General features: G+C 51.8%; 1 protein-coding gene across 1 annotated transcript in view; it reads right to left on the minus strand.

The window, feature by feature from the left end:
• Positions 1 to 18,874, minus strand: part of GFPT2 (glutamine-fructose-6-phosphate transaminase 2) — a 47,427-nt gene extending 28,553 nt beyond the window's left edge. Inside the window, exons 1-4 of the mRNA XM_032270254.1 lie at positions 18,667 to 18,874; positions 4,524 to 4,631; positions 2,855 to 2,953; positions 1,862 to 1,987 (exon numbers count right to left, since the gene is read on the minus strand). Coding sequence (XP_032126145.1) covers positions 1,862 to 1,987; positions 2,855 to 2,953; positions 4,524 to 4,631; positions 18,667 to 18,859 — 526 coding nt within the window. The 5' untranslated portion in view covers positions 18,860 to 18,874. The remainder of the gene's footprint in view (positions 1 to 1,861; positions 1,988 to 2,854; positions 2,954 to 4,523; positions 4,632 to 18,666) is intronic.
• Positions 18,875 to 19,713: the final 839 nt, after the last annotated feature.

Genomic DNA, 19,713 nt, shown 5'->3' on the forward strand with positions numbered 1-19,713 from the left:
ATTTTGTCACTTGGGAGAGCAGGAGGCTGTGGCTGAGGTGGCAACATCTCAGGGCACATGGTCTAGGTGCAGTGTTTTCTCAGCCAGCATGACTACTCCAGGGACCAGCTTCTGCATCTGACCTGGGCTCTGGCCAGATGTACATTCTAGGTCCTCAGCACCATGGGATCTGCTGTTCTCCTCCTGGATACAGGGTATGTGCTTCAGTCATGTAATGCCCTGTGGTTCAAGGCATGGGCCAGACCCAAGGAACAGGCACCAGCAAAAACCTCACTCCCTCAAGACTCAGACACATGGATATATGAGTAGCCCTGACTACTGTGCTACTACCAAGCTACTCTGCTGTGCAGGGTGGGTGGAGCTCTCCTTTCCTTCTCTGGGGGACGCCTTCCCTTCCAAATTGGGCAGGGTGAGCTGGTGAAGCCCTATAGAATGCTTTGGGGAGAAGCTGCACCACCGTACTTTCTGTTGGTGGTGGGGGTGCCTGCTCATCCCCCCGTTACATCTGCAGTGAGCAGGGGACACCAAGCAGGGTGGTGCTGGGCTCCCGTGGCCTGACTTCCACAAGGATTAACTGCAGTGGGACTTGTCAAGCGTCAAGGCTTAGTGCCTCCTAGTAAGCCCCCAGTAACTGCTCTGATGTATTTGGTCCTATCTAACATTAGGCTTGGCAAGAACTTACACTATGCCAGAGGATGTCTTGGGGGGAGGGGTCTGGCTGACTCCAGAAATCACTCTCTTTGCTATACACCCTCCCCTGGCATGTCTAGGTTGGGGGCTTCAGGGGCTTAAGACCAGTGCAGGCCTCACCCTGGAAGGCCCAGGTTATATCCTAGACTCCTGCCTGCCCTTGAAGGCCTGGGAGGAGACAGGGATTAGATCCTCTCTCCCGCTGCTCCATGCCCACTGCATCCCACTGCAGGAGGCCCAGCGCCCTGGGGGCTGACCACAGACCTCTGAGAGCTGCCACCAGGAGCTGCAGACCTACCAGTCTTTCCCCGATGAGAGGGGACAAGGGTGTCATTTAAAAGAATCGTGCATGGAGAGCTGTCCTGGGGATCCAGGCAAGTGACACGGACCTGTGAGCTGACCTGAGGAGGTGACTGGGAGAACAGAAGAGCCTGAAACCCACTGAGGACAGCAGTCACAGCAACCTCGGCCTGTTGCCAATCTGTGGAGCTCCGAGGCACCATCACCTCAGTGTTTCCAGATCCTAAGGGATGCCAAGAGTCTGGAATTTCATGCACAGTGATTCTCAATTTTTAAAAACATGAAGCAAGCTGAGCTGGGGGCTCTCCACTTGGGAAGAGCCCTTGGGCTTCTGGCTGCAGCCCCTACTTCTCCAAACCTTAAGCCCCTGGCTGCAGAGGTCTCCTGCTGGGGCCCATGGTGCTTCAGACACCAACCAAGACCAGTACAGCCCCTGCCCTCACCTGGACCACTCTGCGGGGAAGAGGTGGGTTTAGCTGCATGAGGACAGAACCCATCCTTCCCTGAAGGGCACAGCCTTGGGGAACATTTCCATCTCTTGGGGAGGAACAGTGCCCAGGCCCCTTAGTCCCTCACGCGGCCTCATCCCACTCATGGGCTGGGTTCCATGGAGCCAGCAGCTCTCCTGGTTTTAAGTGCCATCATTTTCCTGCGCATTCTCGGGAGACCAGCACCACTCTGGGACCAGGCTGCCTGCCTCCTGAGGCCACCAGCAGAGCTCTGGGATATGGGACATCTGCATTCTCTTGGGGAGGTGAAGCAGGCTGAGAAGTCAGTTACAGGAGGGCGTGGAACTTGCTCTGGTAGGGATTGGCCCTGACATAGCTCAGGGTGAGGTGGAACCATGGGGACGGGGAAGCATGCCACGTACCGTTGCCTTTGTCCGAGCGCTGGGGGTGGCTGTTGACAGCACTGGGGACCCCGTGGGTGGCCCAGCGAGTGTGGGCAATGCCGAAGTGTGTTTCAAACTCCACTTTTAAGTCCATGCTGTCTTGCTCTAAATGAAAGGAAAATCAGTTTGCTGCACTTTAACAACAATCCTTGACCTGGGACTGTGAAGTCGACCTGATGTCGTCACACCGAGTCACATTACCCACCAGGTAGGTGCTCTTCCTGGTGTTGCACCCCCGACTCCTGGGGTGAGGTATGACAGGTCCCACCACGGGAGTCTGGGCTGGCCCACAAACCACCTGTGCTGAGGATTATTTACTACTTCTCTGTAATTTAGCTCACTTCTTCACAGAAATAAGCTTATTTTAAAAAGAAAATGATTATATCCCTACTACAAATAGAAAAGCACTATCATTTGCCAGAATAATTAAAATAACTACTGCATGTAACTATTAACACTTAAAAAAAATTATCTGGACGGGCGTGGTAGCTGACGCCTGTTAGTTATCCCAGCACTTTGGGAGGCTGAGGCAGGCAGATCATGAGGTCAGGAGATCAAGACCATCCTGGCTATCATGGGGAAACCCCGTCTCTACTAAAAATACAAAAAATAAGCTGGGCATGGTGGCAGGTACCTGTAATCCCAGCTACTCAGGAGGCTGAGGCAGGAGAATCACTTGAACCTGGGAGGCGGAGGTTGCAGTAAGCCAAGATCGTACCACTGCACTCAAGCCTGCACAACAGAGTGAGACTCCGTCTCAAAAAAAAAAAAAATTATCCATGTGCTGCTACCACCTAAAATAAACCATCCCACACCCTGTAAAGCACAGTTTTACAGCATGGGCTTAACACTTCTTCTGTTTATCTGAACTGGGACAAGTGAAGACTTTCGGTCTCCCATACTTTTGGAATACAATCCTGTGAAGCAGCTCGTGCTGCACTCGCTCCTCTGACTCAGAGGTCTTCCACTTACTGTAAAGTTCTTCATCCAGAGCTTTAACTTTGCCCCTTTTCTTGACCAGCTGAATGTGTCTCTCTTTGACTTCATGATTATTCCCATCGATTGCCACACCTGTGATGTAGATATTTTTTGTTATTTTGGGACTTAAGCTTTGTCTCACATACCTGGCACAGGTGCTCTGCAGCGTCAGGGCTGCACGCCCCGGGCTGTCTGTTAATGGTAGGCTAGAGAGCTGTACAGTTTTCAGGAAATCTACTTTGAAAGAAGAGGCTGTGACCGTGGCCATGCTTAACAAGTAGGGAAGCTCCTGCCTCCTCCTGGGCTACAGCTGCCTCCTGCCCAGGGTGAGCTTCAGGACACTTCCCCACAGCAGGCGCTACCAGGCCCTGGCTGATGGAAATGGCCCAGGCCAGGGATTTACCCCAAGGGCTCTCTGCATTGTGATGTTGTTGCCAGTATCTCCACTGCATTAGTGTTCCTCCCATCAGACTTGCCTCCGTTAAGAGTTGACAGGGATCTAAAATCATCTGGCTCCCCTTCTCTCCTCAGGCTGCGTAATTACACAGGGTTAACAGATTAAATGTCCACCTCTGTCGTGAATGGAGGCCTGAACTCTGAGACAGCCACTCAGTGGAGTATTGTGTAGCCACTGAGAAAGCTACTTAGAAGGAGTTCAGGATCATAGAAATGCTAAGTGAAAAGAGAAGAATGTAAAATTACAAAACTGCATAATTATAATTAGGTAAAACAAAAAATGTCGATGTATAACACCTCTACCCTCCTCCGCTGCAGACCATCCCAACAGACAACAGCAACCAGAGGAGGGACTCAAAGACTGACAGGGGTCCTTTTTTAGTGAAGCCACCTCACTGAGGTAGGGCTGACATACACAAAGCTGTGCATAATGTCTACAACCTGATGGGCTTGGAGTCAAGGACACCCCCATGAAACCACCACCGCAGGCTACACCATAAACCTATCACCTCTCAGAGCCTCCTCCTGCCCTCTTTATGTATTGTGTGTGATAGGAGGACTTAACATAAGCTCTACCCTCTTGGCTGGGCTCGCTGGCTAACACCTACGATCTCAGTGTTTTGGGAGGCAGAGGCAGGAGGATTGTTTGAGGCCATGCTGGGCAACACAGTGAGACCCCATCTCTACAAAAAATAAAAAATCAGCCGGGTGAGGTGGTGTGTGCCTGTAGTCCCAGCTGCTGAGGAGGCTGAGGATGGCGTGAGGTCACGAGTTTCAGGCTGCAGTGAGCCAATTTCTTGGAACTGCACTCCAGCCTGAGCAACAAAAAAATAAAAAATCTACCCTTTTGGCAAATTTTTATGTGCACAATACAGTGTTGTTACGGTCAGGCATCGCGCTACAGAGCAGCTGTTCAGGACTTACTCATGCTGCATGGCTGCAGCCTTGTACCCTCTCTGCTTCCTGATGGGGGAACTTTTGAGGAAGGGGCTTGTCTGTTTTTGTTTTTTTTTTAACCTTGTTTCTTCTTTCTATTTTTCTATAGGTTTCAAATTTCTTTACCGGACAGTGTTATTTTTATATTGAAAAGAAACATAAAGAAGTAGCAGAAAAAGGCCCAGGTTGTAAACCCCCTACAGAGGAGATGGGTGAAGGCAGAGCAGGGGAGCTCCATCCCCAGAAACAAGGCAGGTGGCCGCAGACCCACCTGCCGAGTCGTAGCCTCTGTACTCCAGTCGCTGCAGGCCCTTGATGAGGGTTTCAAAGATCTCCTTCCTTGTCCGGGGGACTCTATAGTTCATGTAGGCAAAGATTCCTGTTCAAAGAGAAAAAAAATGGAGCATTAATAAAATACTCAGTTCCTGTTTGGAAGAAAACGCTTCTGGGGATGCACCAAGGTGGCATCACAAAGGGCTCCCAAGTGCTTGTGGCCCTGCCCGGGCACAGCTGAAGAATGGTGCACCCTTTCTTCCCCCGTGACAAAAAACATCCAGAAAGCCTGTGTCACATGTCTTAGGCTGGCAGTTCCACCGCTGAGAACTTAACCTGTGCTGTATTTGCAGGAGGCAGCTTTTACTGTGGCAATGTCCATACTAGCAAAGGCCTGCAATGAAACTCAACTACCTTAGGACATCCAGAAGTCCCCACCTCCATGTACTCCATGATTTGCAGAGCACACATGTAGGAACGCCATAGGAAGTGACAGCAGCCCCTGGGACAGCTGGGACAGGTGCTGGGGTCTTTGCTTCCACGGGCCCCCACCATACGACAGGAGCTTGACCTTAAATAAACACTACTTTTACAACAGCAAGAATAAAACCGTCTCATGCCCCTTGGCCCCTGCAGAATCCTTTTGTTGAAGGTAGGCCTATGAGTCAAGAAGATTTCGTTCCACTTGACTTTCTGTATTTGTATTTCAAAATAATATTTTTCCAAATAGGAAGTTAGCTGTTGTGTTGGTTCTGCCTTCCAGAGTCCTCCACTCCCAGTTTGTTATAAGGGATCCATGATTTCCTCTCTCCTGCCCTGCACACACCCCATCCCATCATCCCTCTGTCCTTTCATCCTCTCTCCCACCGCTTAGGAAAACCTCTCCACCTCAAAGCTCAGCTCCAGTCCCCGCCCTGGGTACAGCATGGGAGAAGATTTATTTTCCCACCTCAGTGCTCTCACAACATGGGACATCCACAGTCCCCACCAAGGGCAGGCTGGTGCTTCTATCTTTGTATTCCTCAGTGTGTGTGCGCCCAGTTCTGTTCAATAAATGTTATGTGGAACAGAATAAGTGACGAGTGTGTATCCATATCCAAGGAGGGAAGCAATAGTATGGATCATAGAAACGTCACTGGGTTTCAGGCACATTCACAGTAACTGTCCTAGTTGGCTTGGGCTTCTGTATTAAAATATCACAGACACCTGGGTAATAAGCCACAGAAATTTGTTCTCACAGTTCTGGAGGCTATAAATTCCAAGATCAAGGTGCCAGTAGATTCAGTGTCCGGTGAGGGCCCGTTCCTCACAGGCAGCGACTTCTCATTCCAACCTCATATGGTGGACGGGGCAGGGTCTCTCTGGAGTTTTTAAATAAGGGCACACTCATCCCATTGGTGAGGCCCCTGTCCCCATGACCTAATCACTTCCCAAAGACCCACCTCCTAAGAACATCACCTTGCAGGTGAGGATTTCAACAGATGAATGATGGGGGAACACAAACTCTCAGACCACAACAGCAACTCGCCTTACTGAGAACTCCCTGTGGATCAGGCACTGGGCTACCAGTTCCCACAGAGTCAGCCTATGCTCGAAACAGCCTCCGAGGGTAGTCCATGGCCCTTCTCTTACCTTGTGGACCACAGCCTGGGGAGCCTGTGACTCATCCAGAGGCAGAGTGGAACCAAGAAGCCCCAACTCAGGACTTCAGCACTCCCACCCACTGGCCAGCGCCCCGGGATGAATGCCGCCAGGGTTACAAGAAGGTTTATCTTCCCAACTACATTCTGCTGGGATGAGAGAAAGGTCTGACCAGGATTGAAATTTTTCCAGAGGTGAACCCCAGAGAGGACACGCAGATAATGGAGGGCTGACCGTCATTACGCAAGAAACTACCTGGAACTTCTGTGGTCATTGAGGAGATCAGATTCATGTCAATATGCCACATCTGAATAAATGATTAAACTTCAGTGAAATGAATACTATATTCCTAAACAGTGAGCAAGGTCCCATCATATAAAGTTAATAAAATTAATCTATAAACAGTCAAAAATAGGCAATAAAATTAAATAGTACTATAAACTATACTTAACATTTTTTAACTTTTTAATTTTAAAAAAATCTATTTCTTTTTACTGTATGGCAGATGCATATACTTAACATTCTTACTTTAACCTACTGTATACAGGATATGTTTGCACATATGTATTAAGGTAGGGGATTTATATATAAAAATATGTACACTGTGCTTTCTAAGCAGTTACAGGCATTTTCTTTTAAAATCAGCCAAGAGCAATTTTCTCAGTAGGCTATTTTTATCCTCCTTGCTGTCTTTAGGTCAGGTGAGAGGAGCTGAATGTAAGAACTGTGTGTGCAGTTCAGGCCCTTCTCTGGCGGGGCTGAAGTGAACCAGTGAGGGCCGCCGCAGGGCTGCTGCTAAGTATTTATGGTTCCAGAAGCTCACACGATAGCCCCTAAACATCTGGGCATGGGAGGTACTTTTGTCACTTTATTTTTTAAAAAGATAGTTATTTTTTTATATGGATTGGCTGTGTCCCCACCCAAATCTCATCTTGAATTGCAGCTCCCACAGTTCCCACGTGTTATAGGAGGGATCTGTTAGGAGGTAAATGAATCATGGGGGCAGATCTTTCCTGTGCTATTCTCATGGTGGTGAATAAGTCTCAGAGGTCTGATGGTTATATAAAGGGGAGCTTCCCTGCACAAACTCTTGTCTTGTCTGCCGCCATGTGAGATGTGCCTTTCACCTTCCGCCATGACTGTGAGGCCTCCCCAGCCATGTGGAACTATAAGTCCCTTAAACCTCTTTCTTTTGTAAATTGCCCAGTCTTGGGTATCTCTTTATCAGCAGCATGAAAATGGACTAATATAGGTCCAGGTGTGGCGGCTCACGCCTGTAATCCCAGCACTTTGGGAGGCCAAGGGGGGCAGATCATCTGAGGTCGAGAGTCGGAGACCAGCCTGACCAACATGATGAAACCCTGTCTCTACTAAAAGTACAAAGTTAGCTGGGAGTCGTGGCGGGTGCCTGTAATCCCAGCTACTCGGGAGGCTGCAGCAGGAGAATAATTTGAACACGGGAAGTAGAGGTTGCGTTAAACCAAGAGCAAGCCATTGCACTCCAGCCTGGGCAACAAGGGCAAAACTCAGTCTCAAAATAAATAATAAATAAATAAATAAGAAAATGGACTAATATATCTTTTAATGTCAATGTTTAAAAATTTTGGCCGGGCACAGTGGCTCACACCTGTAATCCCATCACTTTGGGAGGCCAAGGTAGGTGGACCATGAGGTCAAGAGATTGAGATCATCCTGGCCAACGTGATGAAACCCCATCTCTACTGAAAATACAAAAATTAGCTGGGTGTGGTGGTGTGTGCCTATAGTCCCAGCTACTTGGGAAGCTGAGGCAGGAGAATGGCTTGAACCCAGGAGGCAGAGGTTACAGTGAGCCAAGATCTCACCTCTGCCCTCCAGCCTAATGACAGAGTGAAACTCTGTAACAAAAAAAAAAAAAAAAAAAATTAAGAGCTTTTTGAGATAAAAGTTTTGAGATGCTATGTACCATAGCATCCTCCCATCTAAAGCATGTGATTCAGTGGTTTAGTGTATTTAGAGTTGTACAATCATCACCACTGATGTTTAGGTGAAACTTTTTTCTTTTTGAGACAGGGTCTCGCTCTGTTGCCTAGCCTGGAGTGCAGTGGTGTGATCTCGGCTCACTGTAACCTCAAACTCCTGGGCCCAAGCTATCCCTCCTGCCTTCGCCTCCCAAAGTGCTGGGATTCCAGGTATAAGCCACAGTGTCCAGCCTAGGTGAAACTTTTCATAACATTAATTTTTCCCTGCACAGACCAGAAAGTTCCCTGTGGGGACATGGTCAAATTCTGGTCAATGTAAAGACCACAGAGCCATGGGAGACAGTTAAGCGAAGGAGGGAACAACTCAATAAAATCTTTGTTGGAGTCTTTTACACTAAACTTTCCTGGCATCCTGGGCTGGGAATGTTCTAGAATTATACCTGTACCTCCCTAAGGGAAGCAGACAGGCAAAAGTCCAGAAATGTACCCATCACCAACTCTGAAAAGGTTTTGTGTCTGAATGGTGTTCCCAAATGCTCCAGGAATCCGCTCTGCAACTCTCCCCTGCAGCTCTCTCTCTTCCCAGCCATGCTTCACTCCTGCATACACGTCAGGCACAAACTTTCGGCACACTCAGCTAGATGATTCTCACTTTCAGAGTCACGACAGCTTCCTGGGCAGCAGCGGGGATGTAAGCAGTCCTTGTCCTCAGGACCACCAGTGTGTTTGCACTCAGCCGGGAGGCCCGGTGGCCACTCAGGCACAGCGTGGGAGCTGACTGCAGTGAGAAAAGCTGCCAAGGAGTGGTTTTCATCGTCTTTGCGCAAGAACGCATAAATCTCATTTTCACCGTGTGAGCCCTCTTGCGTAGTGACATCTCAGTAATTTCTTTCATGAAGGAAGCTCTGTTTCTTTCCTTTTGCAGCTCATCCTCTTGGCTGGATTCTCCCTGAGCTCTACTGCACTGAAGTGAATAAAGCAGTATTCACACTGTGCTCTTATTATTTAAAAATAAAACACAATAAAATGAAGCTCCTTTCCCAGGAATTTCTCCTGCTATTTATGTCAGAATTCCCTTTTGGAACCCTTTCCATCCATAAATAAAATCAACAATGAGAATCTGCTTTTTCAAACCTATGAGGTCGGTAAAGATCAAACAGTTTGACAGTAAGTGAGAGTTTAAATTCACATACCCTCTTTGGAACGCAATTTGGCAATCTCTCAAAATTAAAAATGTACACATCTGTGGACCAGAGCTGTTGGGCTTCTAGGAAGGTACCCAGCGGACGTCTTTGCAGAGATGAATGCACACACGTATGAGGATAGCTGTTTAGGGCCTTTGTGGTTGCCAAAGATGAGCAACAGCCCGATATCTGGCAGGGGTAGGCAAGCGACAGTGCAGCCACACAGCAGGGCCTTGTGCAGGCAGCCCTCGACAGAGCAAGGGAAAGCTGTGCATTCTCTTGGAAGGCAATCTGAATCTCCAAGCTGTGTCAAGGGAAAAAGAAGCTTGCAGAACATGAGTAAATTACACAAGGGCTGGGGGAGGAGTATGGAACAATTCTAGACGGGCACCACAACCAGAGGGCAGTCAGTGGTAGCCTCTGAGGTTATTGGACATCGAGCAGAAACTTCCTTTCCACCGCATGTGTCCTGTTTATATGGTTAAGACATTTCTCCACGTGCCAGTATAATATGTGACCATGTGCCACTATGTGAATTAGGTGGTGGTGTGTACATGATCCTTATCTAGATACTAGATAATGTCTAAATAAGCAAAGACTTCATTCTATCCATGGGGCGATGTCTTAGCCAAGCCCTGAGGGTTGACATGGACCAACTGTTTGGACAGTGGGGTACATGACACAGACCTGCCTGGTTCACCCTGATTTCCTGTGGCAGCTGTGTTCTGGTGAGGGGGACCTGACAGCTTTCGGGGACAGGAGGAGTGATCCTGTGGCACCTGGGACCTTCAGCCAAGCCAGACCTCTGTCTGGTTCTGCTTTCCACTGGTGCTCTAACCCTCCTGGCATATCCAGAGCACCAGGGCCACAACGGCCCTTCCCTCTGCAGGGGATGCCAGCCCTGCCCTGGCCATGCCCTCCTGCCCCTCGACCTCTCCAGCTGGGCCGGCCCCACCTGACTTACCTGGTCCCCAATTCCACTCCCCTGGAGAAACAGCAGCCGCAAGAGGGTTATAAGACGGACTAGAGCACATGCCTGAGCCTGAAAACACAGGCCCAGGGCCACCAGCTGGGTTGGCTTCCTCCCTGCTGCTGTCATTCACCAGCCAAGGCATAGCCAGAAGCACAGATGCTGTGGCCAGTGCCAGGACCCACCTCAATCCCCACTTCTGCCCCTTGATTTTGGTGCAGCCTCCAGCAAGTCACTAAACATTTGTACCTCAGTTTCCCTGTCAGTTAAACAGGGTGATGGCTAGAAAAGTCCCTGCCACATAGCAAGTGTCTGTTAAAATAAAATGGGGCAAGGAGCTGGAGAAATCATCCCTTGAGAGATTATCATTCAATAAAACCAAGGGGGAAATAGAACCATTTTACTGTCATTTCATCTTGGCCTTCCGCCTGGGGAAATAATGGTTAAACCAAATGTGTTATGTGGCTGTGGCTTGATCAAGATTTAAGTCACCTGTAAACAGTTCTCAGGCCCGAAAGTCCTCATTGCTGTGCTGGGTGCTGCAAGCTACTGGGATGGACTCATCAGGAGCCTCACTGAGGGCTCCAGACAAGGACAGTGATGCACAGGGACCTCCCAAGCCCGCAGGGGAGGTGGGAAAGGGCGTCCCGCTGGGGTGGGAGTAAACAGTTCTTTGTAAAGCTGGCTCTTTGCAAAGCCAGCTCTGACCCATTGTGCAGGTTTTGGCCGACAGGTTCCCTATGCAAGAATTTCCTGTCACTTTTTCCAGCCACGTAGCCCGATTATTCGATACAGCACTTGCTTCCTTGTCTTTTTCTTTGGCTCCCTGCTGGATTGTAACCTTCTGGAGGATGGGATCACATCTGTCTCATCCGTTGCTGAGTCCCCAGCACCTGGCCCAGGGCCTGGCACATCTTAGGTGCTCAATAAATGCATGTTGAGTGAATGAATGAATGAATGGATGGATGGAGGAATGCCAGAGAAGGTATTGAGCTGGGTCTGAGACAGCCACACTCTCCAAGCACAAGCAGCTCTGCTCACTAGGACCCACAGCGAAGACAACAGGGACAGAAAGGCAGGGGGTCCCTTTGTGCCAGCCCCTTACAATGAAAGCACAGCACCACCTGAACTCTTGGTTAACCCCAAGACATTCAAACACATAGGTTTACGTCCTCCTGCACAACACCTCTAGCCCCATGTACCATGAGGATCCCATTCTGGGGTCCTCATGGTACATGGGGCTAGAGGTACATGGGGCATGAGGACAGCCTTCTAACCAAATGAGCCAGGGCCTAGGGAAGTCCCCCAGAACCCTGCTGGGTGGGCTGCAGGGTAGATCACCATCACCGCCATCTACAGTGGCTCCCCACATGCCAACCCTTCCTGAACCTCACCTCCTCTAAGCCTCATGACATCCTGTGCCAAGAGACTGTGGTTCCCAGGGATAGAGATGGCATCAGAGGCTCCACCCCCAAAGACTTGAGTAATTGACAGCCAGGTCTGCCTGATTGTAAGCCTGGGTTCACCACTTCTACTCCCACCTCCCCACAATCAGCATGGAAACCTATTGCAAGGGGTGAGAAATAGCTCCTGCAGAGGGTCCCTGGCTTCTGGGGAGACACCCACCTGGTACCAGATGGGTCCAGGACAGATGCTGCCCCTGAGAGCTGAGCCCCATCACAGGACACTCCAGCTTCCAACTCCACCTTTCTCTTCCTGTTCAGCCCCCTCCCCATCAGGGCCTCAGTGACCAAGGCAAGGCAGGTTCCAGCTACATCCCTCTCTTGCCTTCTCTGCCCTAGAGGCCCACAGCCTGACGTCAACCTCTCTTGCTGTCTGGCCTGAGCCCCCCCTTGTTCCCCATGCCACCCTGCAGCGTCTGCCCTCCAGGTCCCAATCCTGCAGCGTGCCCTCAGCCCAGTACATGTACCCCTTGGGCCCCCAGGCATATGCACATGTGATGCCTGCTCAATCCCCCCCACCGCAAATGAAGATCTTTTCCCTCCCTGAACCCCTTTTTTCCTCTTTCCATCCCCTTTTCAAGGCATCTGTCACTTTCTACCTTGATCTACTGCTCTTTCCTAGCCTGCATTTCTAGGGCTGCCCACAGGGTACAGAGGCATCACTGGCAGGTGACAGGATTTTAAGTGAGCCAAGAACAGGGCAGCAATGATATCAAACTTCTTTGAGGAAAGTCCTCCTCTTTGTGTTACTCTCCTTAGCTTGGAAATCTCCCCGCAGAACTGAGAGGGAACAGTCATCAGGCCTAAGAAACCTGGGAGCAGTCTTATTTCTCAAATTGAAGTGACAGGGGACAGACTCAGCCAGGTGTGGGATGCTGAGCGCCCAGAGGGGCTGGACATGGAGGTGCCTCCAAGTTCCCAAGAGGCTGCAGAGGGTAGGGATTGAGAGGCCAGGAGAGCAGAAGGCAGGAGGGCCTGAAAATGTGGGCTTCATGGAAAGTCTGAGTGAGACACAGGAGCCTGGAGTTCTGTTTAAAGAAAGGGAGCACTTTGCAACCTCTGCAAAGATGGCCCTGAGCCAAGCATCCTTCCCACAGGCAGGAGAGCCCAGGTGGCTTGGAGGAAGGCCTGGCCCAGGGGCAGAGGCTGCCCTGGCCCAACCACCCAGTTTGGTCATGTGCCCTGTGGTTACCCACCCAGAGCTTCCAGACAGCCTTTCAGGACCCTATTCTCAAATTCATAGAGAAAACAAACCGGCAAAGGTCACAGAAGGAAAGGGACAGAGAAAAACTCAAAGGGATTCCAGAAGGGACCCTACACGAGCCCTCTGAGAGAAGACTGTAGCCCCTTGGCCCCAGCTCACTTCCAGGATCTGGGGCTTCCAGTACTTTCTCTGCACAAGGCCCCAGAGATCACACAGGAAGTCAGGAGCAAAGACACCAAGAAGGTCCACACAGGCAGGGGCCTCTGAAGCTCAGGGTTCAACCCCCAGGTGACGGATAACGACAATGGCCAACTCAGGGAGGTGGCATCCCCTGGACACCCAGGCAGAAGGTCAGCCACACTGGGGCACAGAATTCCTGGAATTTTCTCTACACCCCCTGGGGTGCTGAGGGTAAGGATGGAGGGGAGGGATGATTTACAACGTGGGGGATGAGGAAGACACAACTTTTCAGTGGCCAGGCTGGGCTCATGTTCTGATTCCAGTGACACTTTTATGAAAAATCTCTCCAACTGGCCGGGCGCGGTGGCTCATGCCCGTAATCCCAGCACTTTGGGAGGCCCAGGTGGGCAGATCATCTGAGGTCAGGAGTTCAAGACCAGCTTGCCCAACATGGTGAAACCCTGTCTCTACTGAAAAAAATGAGTACAAAATTAGCTAAGCGTAGTGGCACATGCCTGTAATCCCAGCTACTCGGGAGGCTGAAGCAGGAAAATCACTTGAATCCAGGAGGCGGAGGTTGCAGTGAACAGAGATCACGCCACTGCACTCCAGCCTGGGCAACAAGAGCAAAACTGTGTCTCAGAAAAAAAAAAGAGAAAAATCTCTCCAACTTTCCAAGCATCAGCTTCCCAACGAAAGGCTGTGAGTGAGGGGACCGTTCCGGGGAGAGTGCTCCACACAGGAGAGGTTGGCTCTGGGAAGCTCTATCACCACCCACCCAGGCTGGGACTCTCCCCTTATAGAGTCCGTCTTTCTCCCACCATCTGCTGCTTCTCAGAAGTGAGGGGGCTGACCTTTTTAGTCCATGAGCCTCATAGAGATTAGACATTATCCCAAGTCACAAACTGGATTACTTCCTGTCCCAACAGAAGAGTATGGCCAAGCTGAATGTCTGCCTCAGTGACTGCTCATGAAATTCCCGAGTGTTTGCACATGTGTGCTTGGGCCTGCCTATGTGTATGTGTGCCTGAGTCTGCCTGTGTGTGTTGGGGGAAGAGGGACAGGTCCGTTCTCCTGGGTGAGGCCCACAGCTGTGGGGAGTCCCCTAGGCCTTGGGCAAGGGCTGCTGAGAAGCTGTAGCCTCTCTGACCACCCAGCCCTCATTCTCATACATTGGGAAAGGTCACTTGTTGGTGAAGCGGGGATGACAATTCCTGCCACCTCCTTGCAGAAAGGAGATCAAATTTGGAGGTGCTGTGGACGTATGTGATTCCACACCAGGCTCTTACAGAAAGGCAGAGGAGCCTCGGGCCTGGCAGGGGTCCTGAGCAGACTGAGCACCCAGTTCAGGGTAAGAAGGGGACTTGGCTCCCCTGGACATGGCCCTATCCTGCCCCAGGCCTCTTTGGGACCACAAGTGTTAAAGTTACCTCACCACCGGAATCCATGAGATAATAGACTCTGCTTCCTGTGATAACCTGGACAGGGTGTTTCTATTTTTTAATAGAAAAGTTGCTAGTGTCCCGGTCATTCTTACAGTTTCACCAAAAACAAAGTGGGAAATGACATGTACTCTAAATTTTATTAGAAGAAAAAATTCTTAAGAAGAGGGGACAGGTACAGTGGCTCCTGCCTGCATCCCAGCACTTTGGGAGGCCAAGGCGGGCAGATGGCTTGAGCCCAGGAGTTGAAGGGTGCAGCGAGCCGTGATCGCACCACTGCATTCCAGCCTGGGTAGCAGAGTGAGACCCTGCCTCTAAAATAAAAATAAAATACCTAAATAGCTTAATCGTTTTACTGTGGAATTCATTTTCAGAATTTTCTCTCAAAATTATAACCTCAACTTAATCTCTCTTTATAAGCTAATTTTGCCAGATACAAAAATAATCTCTCCATTTAAAAGCACTGTTTACAGATGCTATACCATAAAGACATAAAAGTAAGGTTTTTCTGAAATTGGGAAACCCCTGAGGAGACAGTGGAGGGCTGCAGCCAGCACTGGGACTGGAGTGACACTGCTGTGAGCCAAGGAACGAGGCAGCACCCAGGAGCTGGGAGAGGCCAGCAACGGATTCACCCCTGGAGCCTCTGGAGGAGGCACAGCCCTGAAGGTACCTTGATTTGGGCTCAGTAAAACCGATTTTGAACTTCTGGTCTCCAGAACTGTGAGAGAATACATTTCTGTTGTTTAAAATCGGCATGTTTGCAGTCATTTGTTACAGTAGCTGGAGGAGACAAACACACCAACCAAGACAAAAGATGGTGATGTCAAGGTAAGGGCACCTTCTGGCAAGAACTAAGAATTCTCCAATTCTTCACCGTGATTGCTTTTTTTCCCCCTCCCTCACAGATGACTAAGTGCAGTGAGTGAAGCACAGGGATGATTTACGAATTCGTGATGGGAAGCACAAATCCTTTCTGCCAAATCCCCATGAATGCAGGGTCCATGCTGCCACACCCTGGCTCATGCTGTCCCTAACCCAGCATGCCTGCCACCCCCCTTCTCTCTGCAGAGCTCATGCTTGTGTCCAGTCTTTGTGGCACCACCCCAGGTCTCTCCTTTACTTCCTAGGAAAGTCAGTTCCTGCCTCTGTTGCGCAGAGTCCCATCAGTGAGTGAAGCAGCTGGGAGGGGCTGGGAGAATAGGGGAGTTTGTGTCCATAACTCAAGGGGTCACCCAGGCCCTATTTGGAAATAAGGACTTAGGGTTGCTCATCTTCAGATGTTATCAAGGGAAGCCAAAACTCCCACCTACTTACATCAAATCTCCCAATTTTGTACTTTGGTAACTAATATAGGAAAAGGTTTAAACCCTGTGCACCAAACAAAAAGATGTCTGTCTTCCTGGATCAGCCAGTCCTCTACCAGGCTGTAGCCCATGCTCAGTCCTTTCTTGGCAGCAGCACTGCCCTAATGGGCATCCCGTCCCTGCTGGTGACCAGTTTCTAGACTGGCCCTGCAGCTCACCTGCCCCTTCTTTGAGGGGAGGACCACGCCCATGAGATCTTCAAGTCCTCTAGGGCCTGGAAAACAGGACATTTCCACTAGTGGCTGAATGAAAAAGGAAGAAAAGCAGAGAGAGAGGGAGGAAATGCTGGCAACTTTCAGATGTCTATAAAACCTAAGTGTCATGGTTTTTGAGAATCATCTGGTGTTTGTAGAGGATCAACTATTGTCCTGGCTTCCCATGGGAGAAGCAGCAGGATAAGGGAGAGCAAGACATAATCTCAGCAGGGTCACTGGCCAAGTGATAAGGAAGGGCCTTTGGTCTCTGTGCCTGTGGGAGCAGCCCAGGAGATCTGAGACACGAGGCCTGCTCAGACACCAAGTGTGCACAGACTTCGCAGGACCTCAGCTTCCCCAGCATAAAGTGAAGAGCTTACTGGGTTCTTTCTAGGAGCATCTTCATGATTCTTGCAGTATCCTTGTACCAACGGCACAATCATTACTCTTTTTTCTGTAGAAACTGATTATATTTTCAAATGAATTCATGATGAAAGAAAACAACCATAAAAGGAAAATCAGTATCGTTTATCATACATTCTCAGACCATCATCCCCCCTAAAACAGATCAATGTATTCAATTCTAGCCAAATGCTGCTGCCTGCTCTGAGCCAGGAACAGCTTCCCCTGTGCAAAGGATACTTGGTAAGTGTCACAGAGATGTTAAGGACACAATACCACCAAGTTGAAACTTTCTCCTGATGTTCTTGAAAAGGAAATAACTTTCCCATGCAGGGATTCCGTGACTTCCTGCTGAGCAGCGCCCTCCCCACTCCCCTACCCTGACCCCAGCCCCAAATCAGCAAATCTGGGAATTCTAAGAAGGAACCTATCCCAGCACACACTCTGATTCTGGCTCCAAGTGGGCACCCCCATGGACTGCAGCCACTCCTGGGCCCTGCGTGTCCTTTGGGGACTCAAGCTCCTTCTCACATACAATCACAAGTCAGTACCAGAAGATGTGAGGATACAGGTGGTCACACGCGAAGCTCAACCTTTCCCTTGGAGAAAACATGTGTGTGGCCCTTTAAGAAGCAGAACAAAAACACTTGTGATTTTGTGAGCTAGAGGAGGTAGAGCCCCCCAAAGCTCAGAGAGACTTGGGAAAAAGCCAGATGCCAGTAGGAAGGAGGATGGCAGGCAGGGGTGGCAGTCGGGGCAGAGGGGCATCCGAAAGGTGGGGGAAGGGGAGCCTCTGGTGCTGGGGGGCAGACTCTCCTGTTCAAGGGTCTCCTGCACAAGTCTGGCTACAAGGCCAACGGTTTTGGCCAAGAGTCTTGAATGCCACACTGAGAGGTTTGGAACCTGCAGGGCTTTGAGATCTGGCAAAACTGCCACCTTTGCCTCATCTCTGTCCCCAGAAAAACCCCAAAGGTGGCCCTATATATGGCGAATGACGGTTGGGAGTACGAGATTTTAGCTGAGGGTTCAGGAATTTCAGTGGATGCCTGTTGGGCGTGGGAGAGGCTGCCTCCCAAAGCAGGCAGTCCGCTCCATCTAGGTTGTTCCCTTCTGCTGAGCTGCTGGCCTCGGAAACAAGGCCTGCACAGACCTTGGCCAGGGCTCACAGCGGGCGCACCCCACCCTGGCCCTCAGCAAAGTCAGAGAGAAGCCTTTCATGGCTTCAAAAGTTCCTCCAGGTCCTCCAGCCACAGGAGGCTGGAATGGGTAACTGAATCCTACTCAAGGGAAAAAAAAAAAGAAAAAGAAAAAGAGCACAGTGACCTTTTGTCCCAGCAGAAGTTCCCGGCTCTCTCCCGGCCAACGGAGGCGGCCCAGCCAGGAAAGTAAAGAATTGCAGATGTGCACTCAGGGCTGGGGCCACCCTCCCCACAGCCCCGCAGCCAAGCGGGACAGCGCAGGGCCGCCTCGGGAATCCGACGCCCGGCCCCCTCTCGTAGCTTCGGGCCGAGGCTCCGGCAGTGACTGCCTCTTCCCCGCGCAAAGAGGCGGCAACACGGCACCAACCCTTTTGGGGAGGAGAGGTTCACAACGGGTCGCGAGGAGGACGCGCAGGCACTGCCCCAGAACACTGACGCCGCGAGGGCGACCCGGTGGGCTGCGGGGACGGCAGGGCGGGGTCGCCTGTCCTCTCCTCGGTGGGCGCGGCGGGCTTAGCCGGGATGGGCGCCCCGCACCCGGATGCGCCGGCCTGCCCGTGGCTGTCTTTGTGAGCGACTGGGAGAAGTGGAGGAAAGCGGCTTCGGTGGGCATAAGGTAGGGACCCCTCTGTTACGGGGTCCAGGTCGGACCGGACCAAGTTCCTCCCTCCGTGAGGACCAGGCCTGGGTCCCCTTCTCTATGTCCGAGACCGAGAGTCGGGCTGGGCATCCCCCTCCCACACCTCCGAGACAGCCACTCGAGAAACGGGGTGAGGGGCAGGCAGGCCCGGCCGACAACAGCACCTCGGTCGGGGCCCGGGGCGGATCCGCTTCCCCAGCCAGATCCTCGGCGCCAGCTCGGGGGCGGAGGCGCTGAGAGGCTGCGGCGCAGGGACCCGGGGGAGGAGACGGCTCGGGCGGGCGCGGCACTCACCGCACATCGTGGTTGCTGCTCGGGCCCCTTCGTGGTTCGGGGGATTTGCTGGCTCCAACGCTGTGGCCAGTCCGTGGGCTCCCTGTGCTACGCGAGCTCCAGCTCCCGCCGCTCCGCCTCCCCCCTTATAGCGCGGAGCCCCTCCGAGAGGGGCGGGGCAGGGGAGGGGCCTGTTCCTCCTACCTGCTCCCATTGGCCTCCGGTTGTCGTGACAACGGCGGGACCCGCGCCCCGGGAGCCTCGGAGTGGGCCGAGGGGCGGCTCTCAGGCGCCAGTCGGGCCTTTAAGGCTAGGGCGCCCGGCGCCGGATCCCGGAGGTGGGCTTGGGGCCACAAATGGCCGAGTCCAGACCCCGACCCAGCCACGGAGTTGGCGTGGAAGCCGGGCAGAGCCCAGTAGCTCTGTGCCTCCGCTTTCCCGTCTGTGAAACGGGGCTACCCAGGGAAGCTCCTTCCCAGGAGGTGGGGAGCATTCAGACGGTCTGCGTAAGGCGCAGAGCGCGGGGTCCGGCATCACTGGCGCGCTCAGGAAACCCGCGTGAGCCGCAGTTCCTGCCGCGCTCACATCTGTGTGACGGGCTTTTTTTCAGAGCTCCAGAAACCTATAAGCCTGGTTCTCACCCTGCATGGAGAGAACTCCTGGGCTTGGCGAAGAAATGAGAAAACTGAGGGTCCTGGAGACAGAAAAGGACTTTGCCAAAATAGGACCGCCGCGGCGGTGGCAGTATTCAAACCTGAGATTTACCGCAGAGCCCCAACTTGGAGGCCAGGGTTCCGCAGGTTGTGAACAAAGCAGGAGGGGCCCCGGGAAGCCCCGACCCCACCCGTGTCGAGCTGCCCCGGCAGATCTGTCCTGCGCTGCAGGCCCTCGAGGGACCCGGGGGCTTCTCCGCCTGGGGCCGGAATCCGACCCCTCAGTGAGTCACCGAGGCCGGCGTTTCCCCGCCCTGGTTCCCGGCCGTCCCTCCCCTTCCCCTGCACTCTGGGCCCCTAGTCTCCCGGGGAAGGTCACGAGAACTGGCCCAACGTTTGCGCACTTTGAAGCCAT

This window comes from Sapajus apella, unplaced genomic scaffold (genome assembly GCF_009761245.1).
Source record: "Sapajus apella isolate SASKATOON/1434 unplaced genomic scaffold, GSC_monkey_1.0 scaffold206, whole genome shotgun sequence".
Taxonomy (NCBI): Eukaryota; Metazoa; Chordata; class Mammalia; order Primates; family Cebidae; genus Sapajus; species Sapajus apella.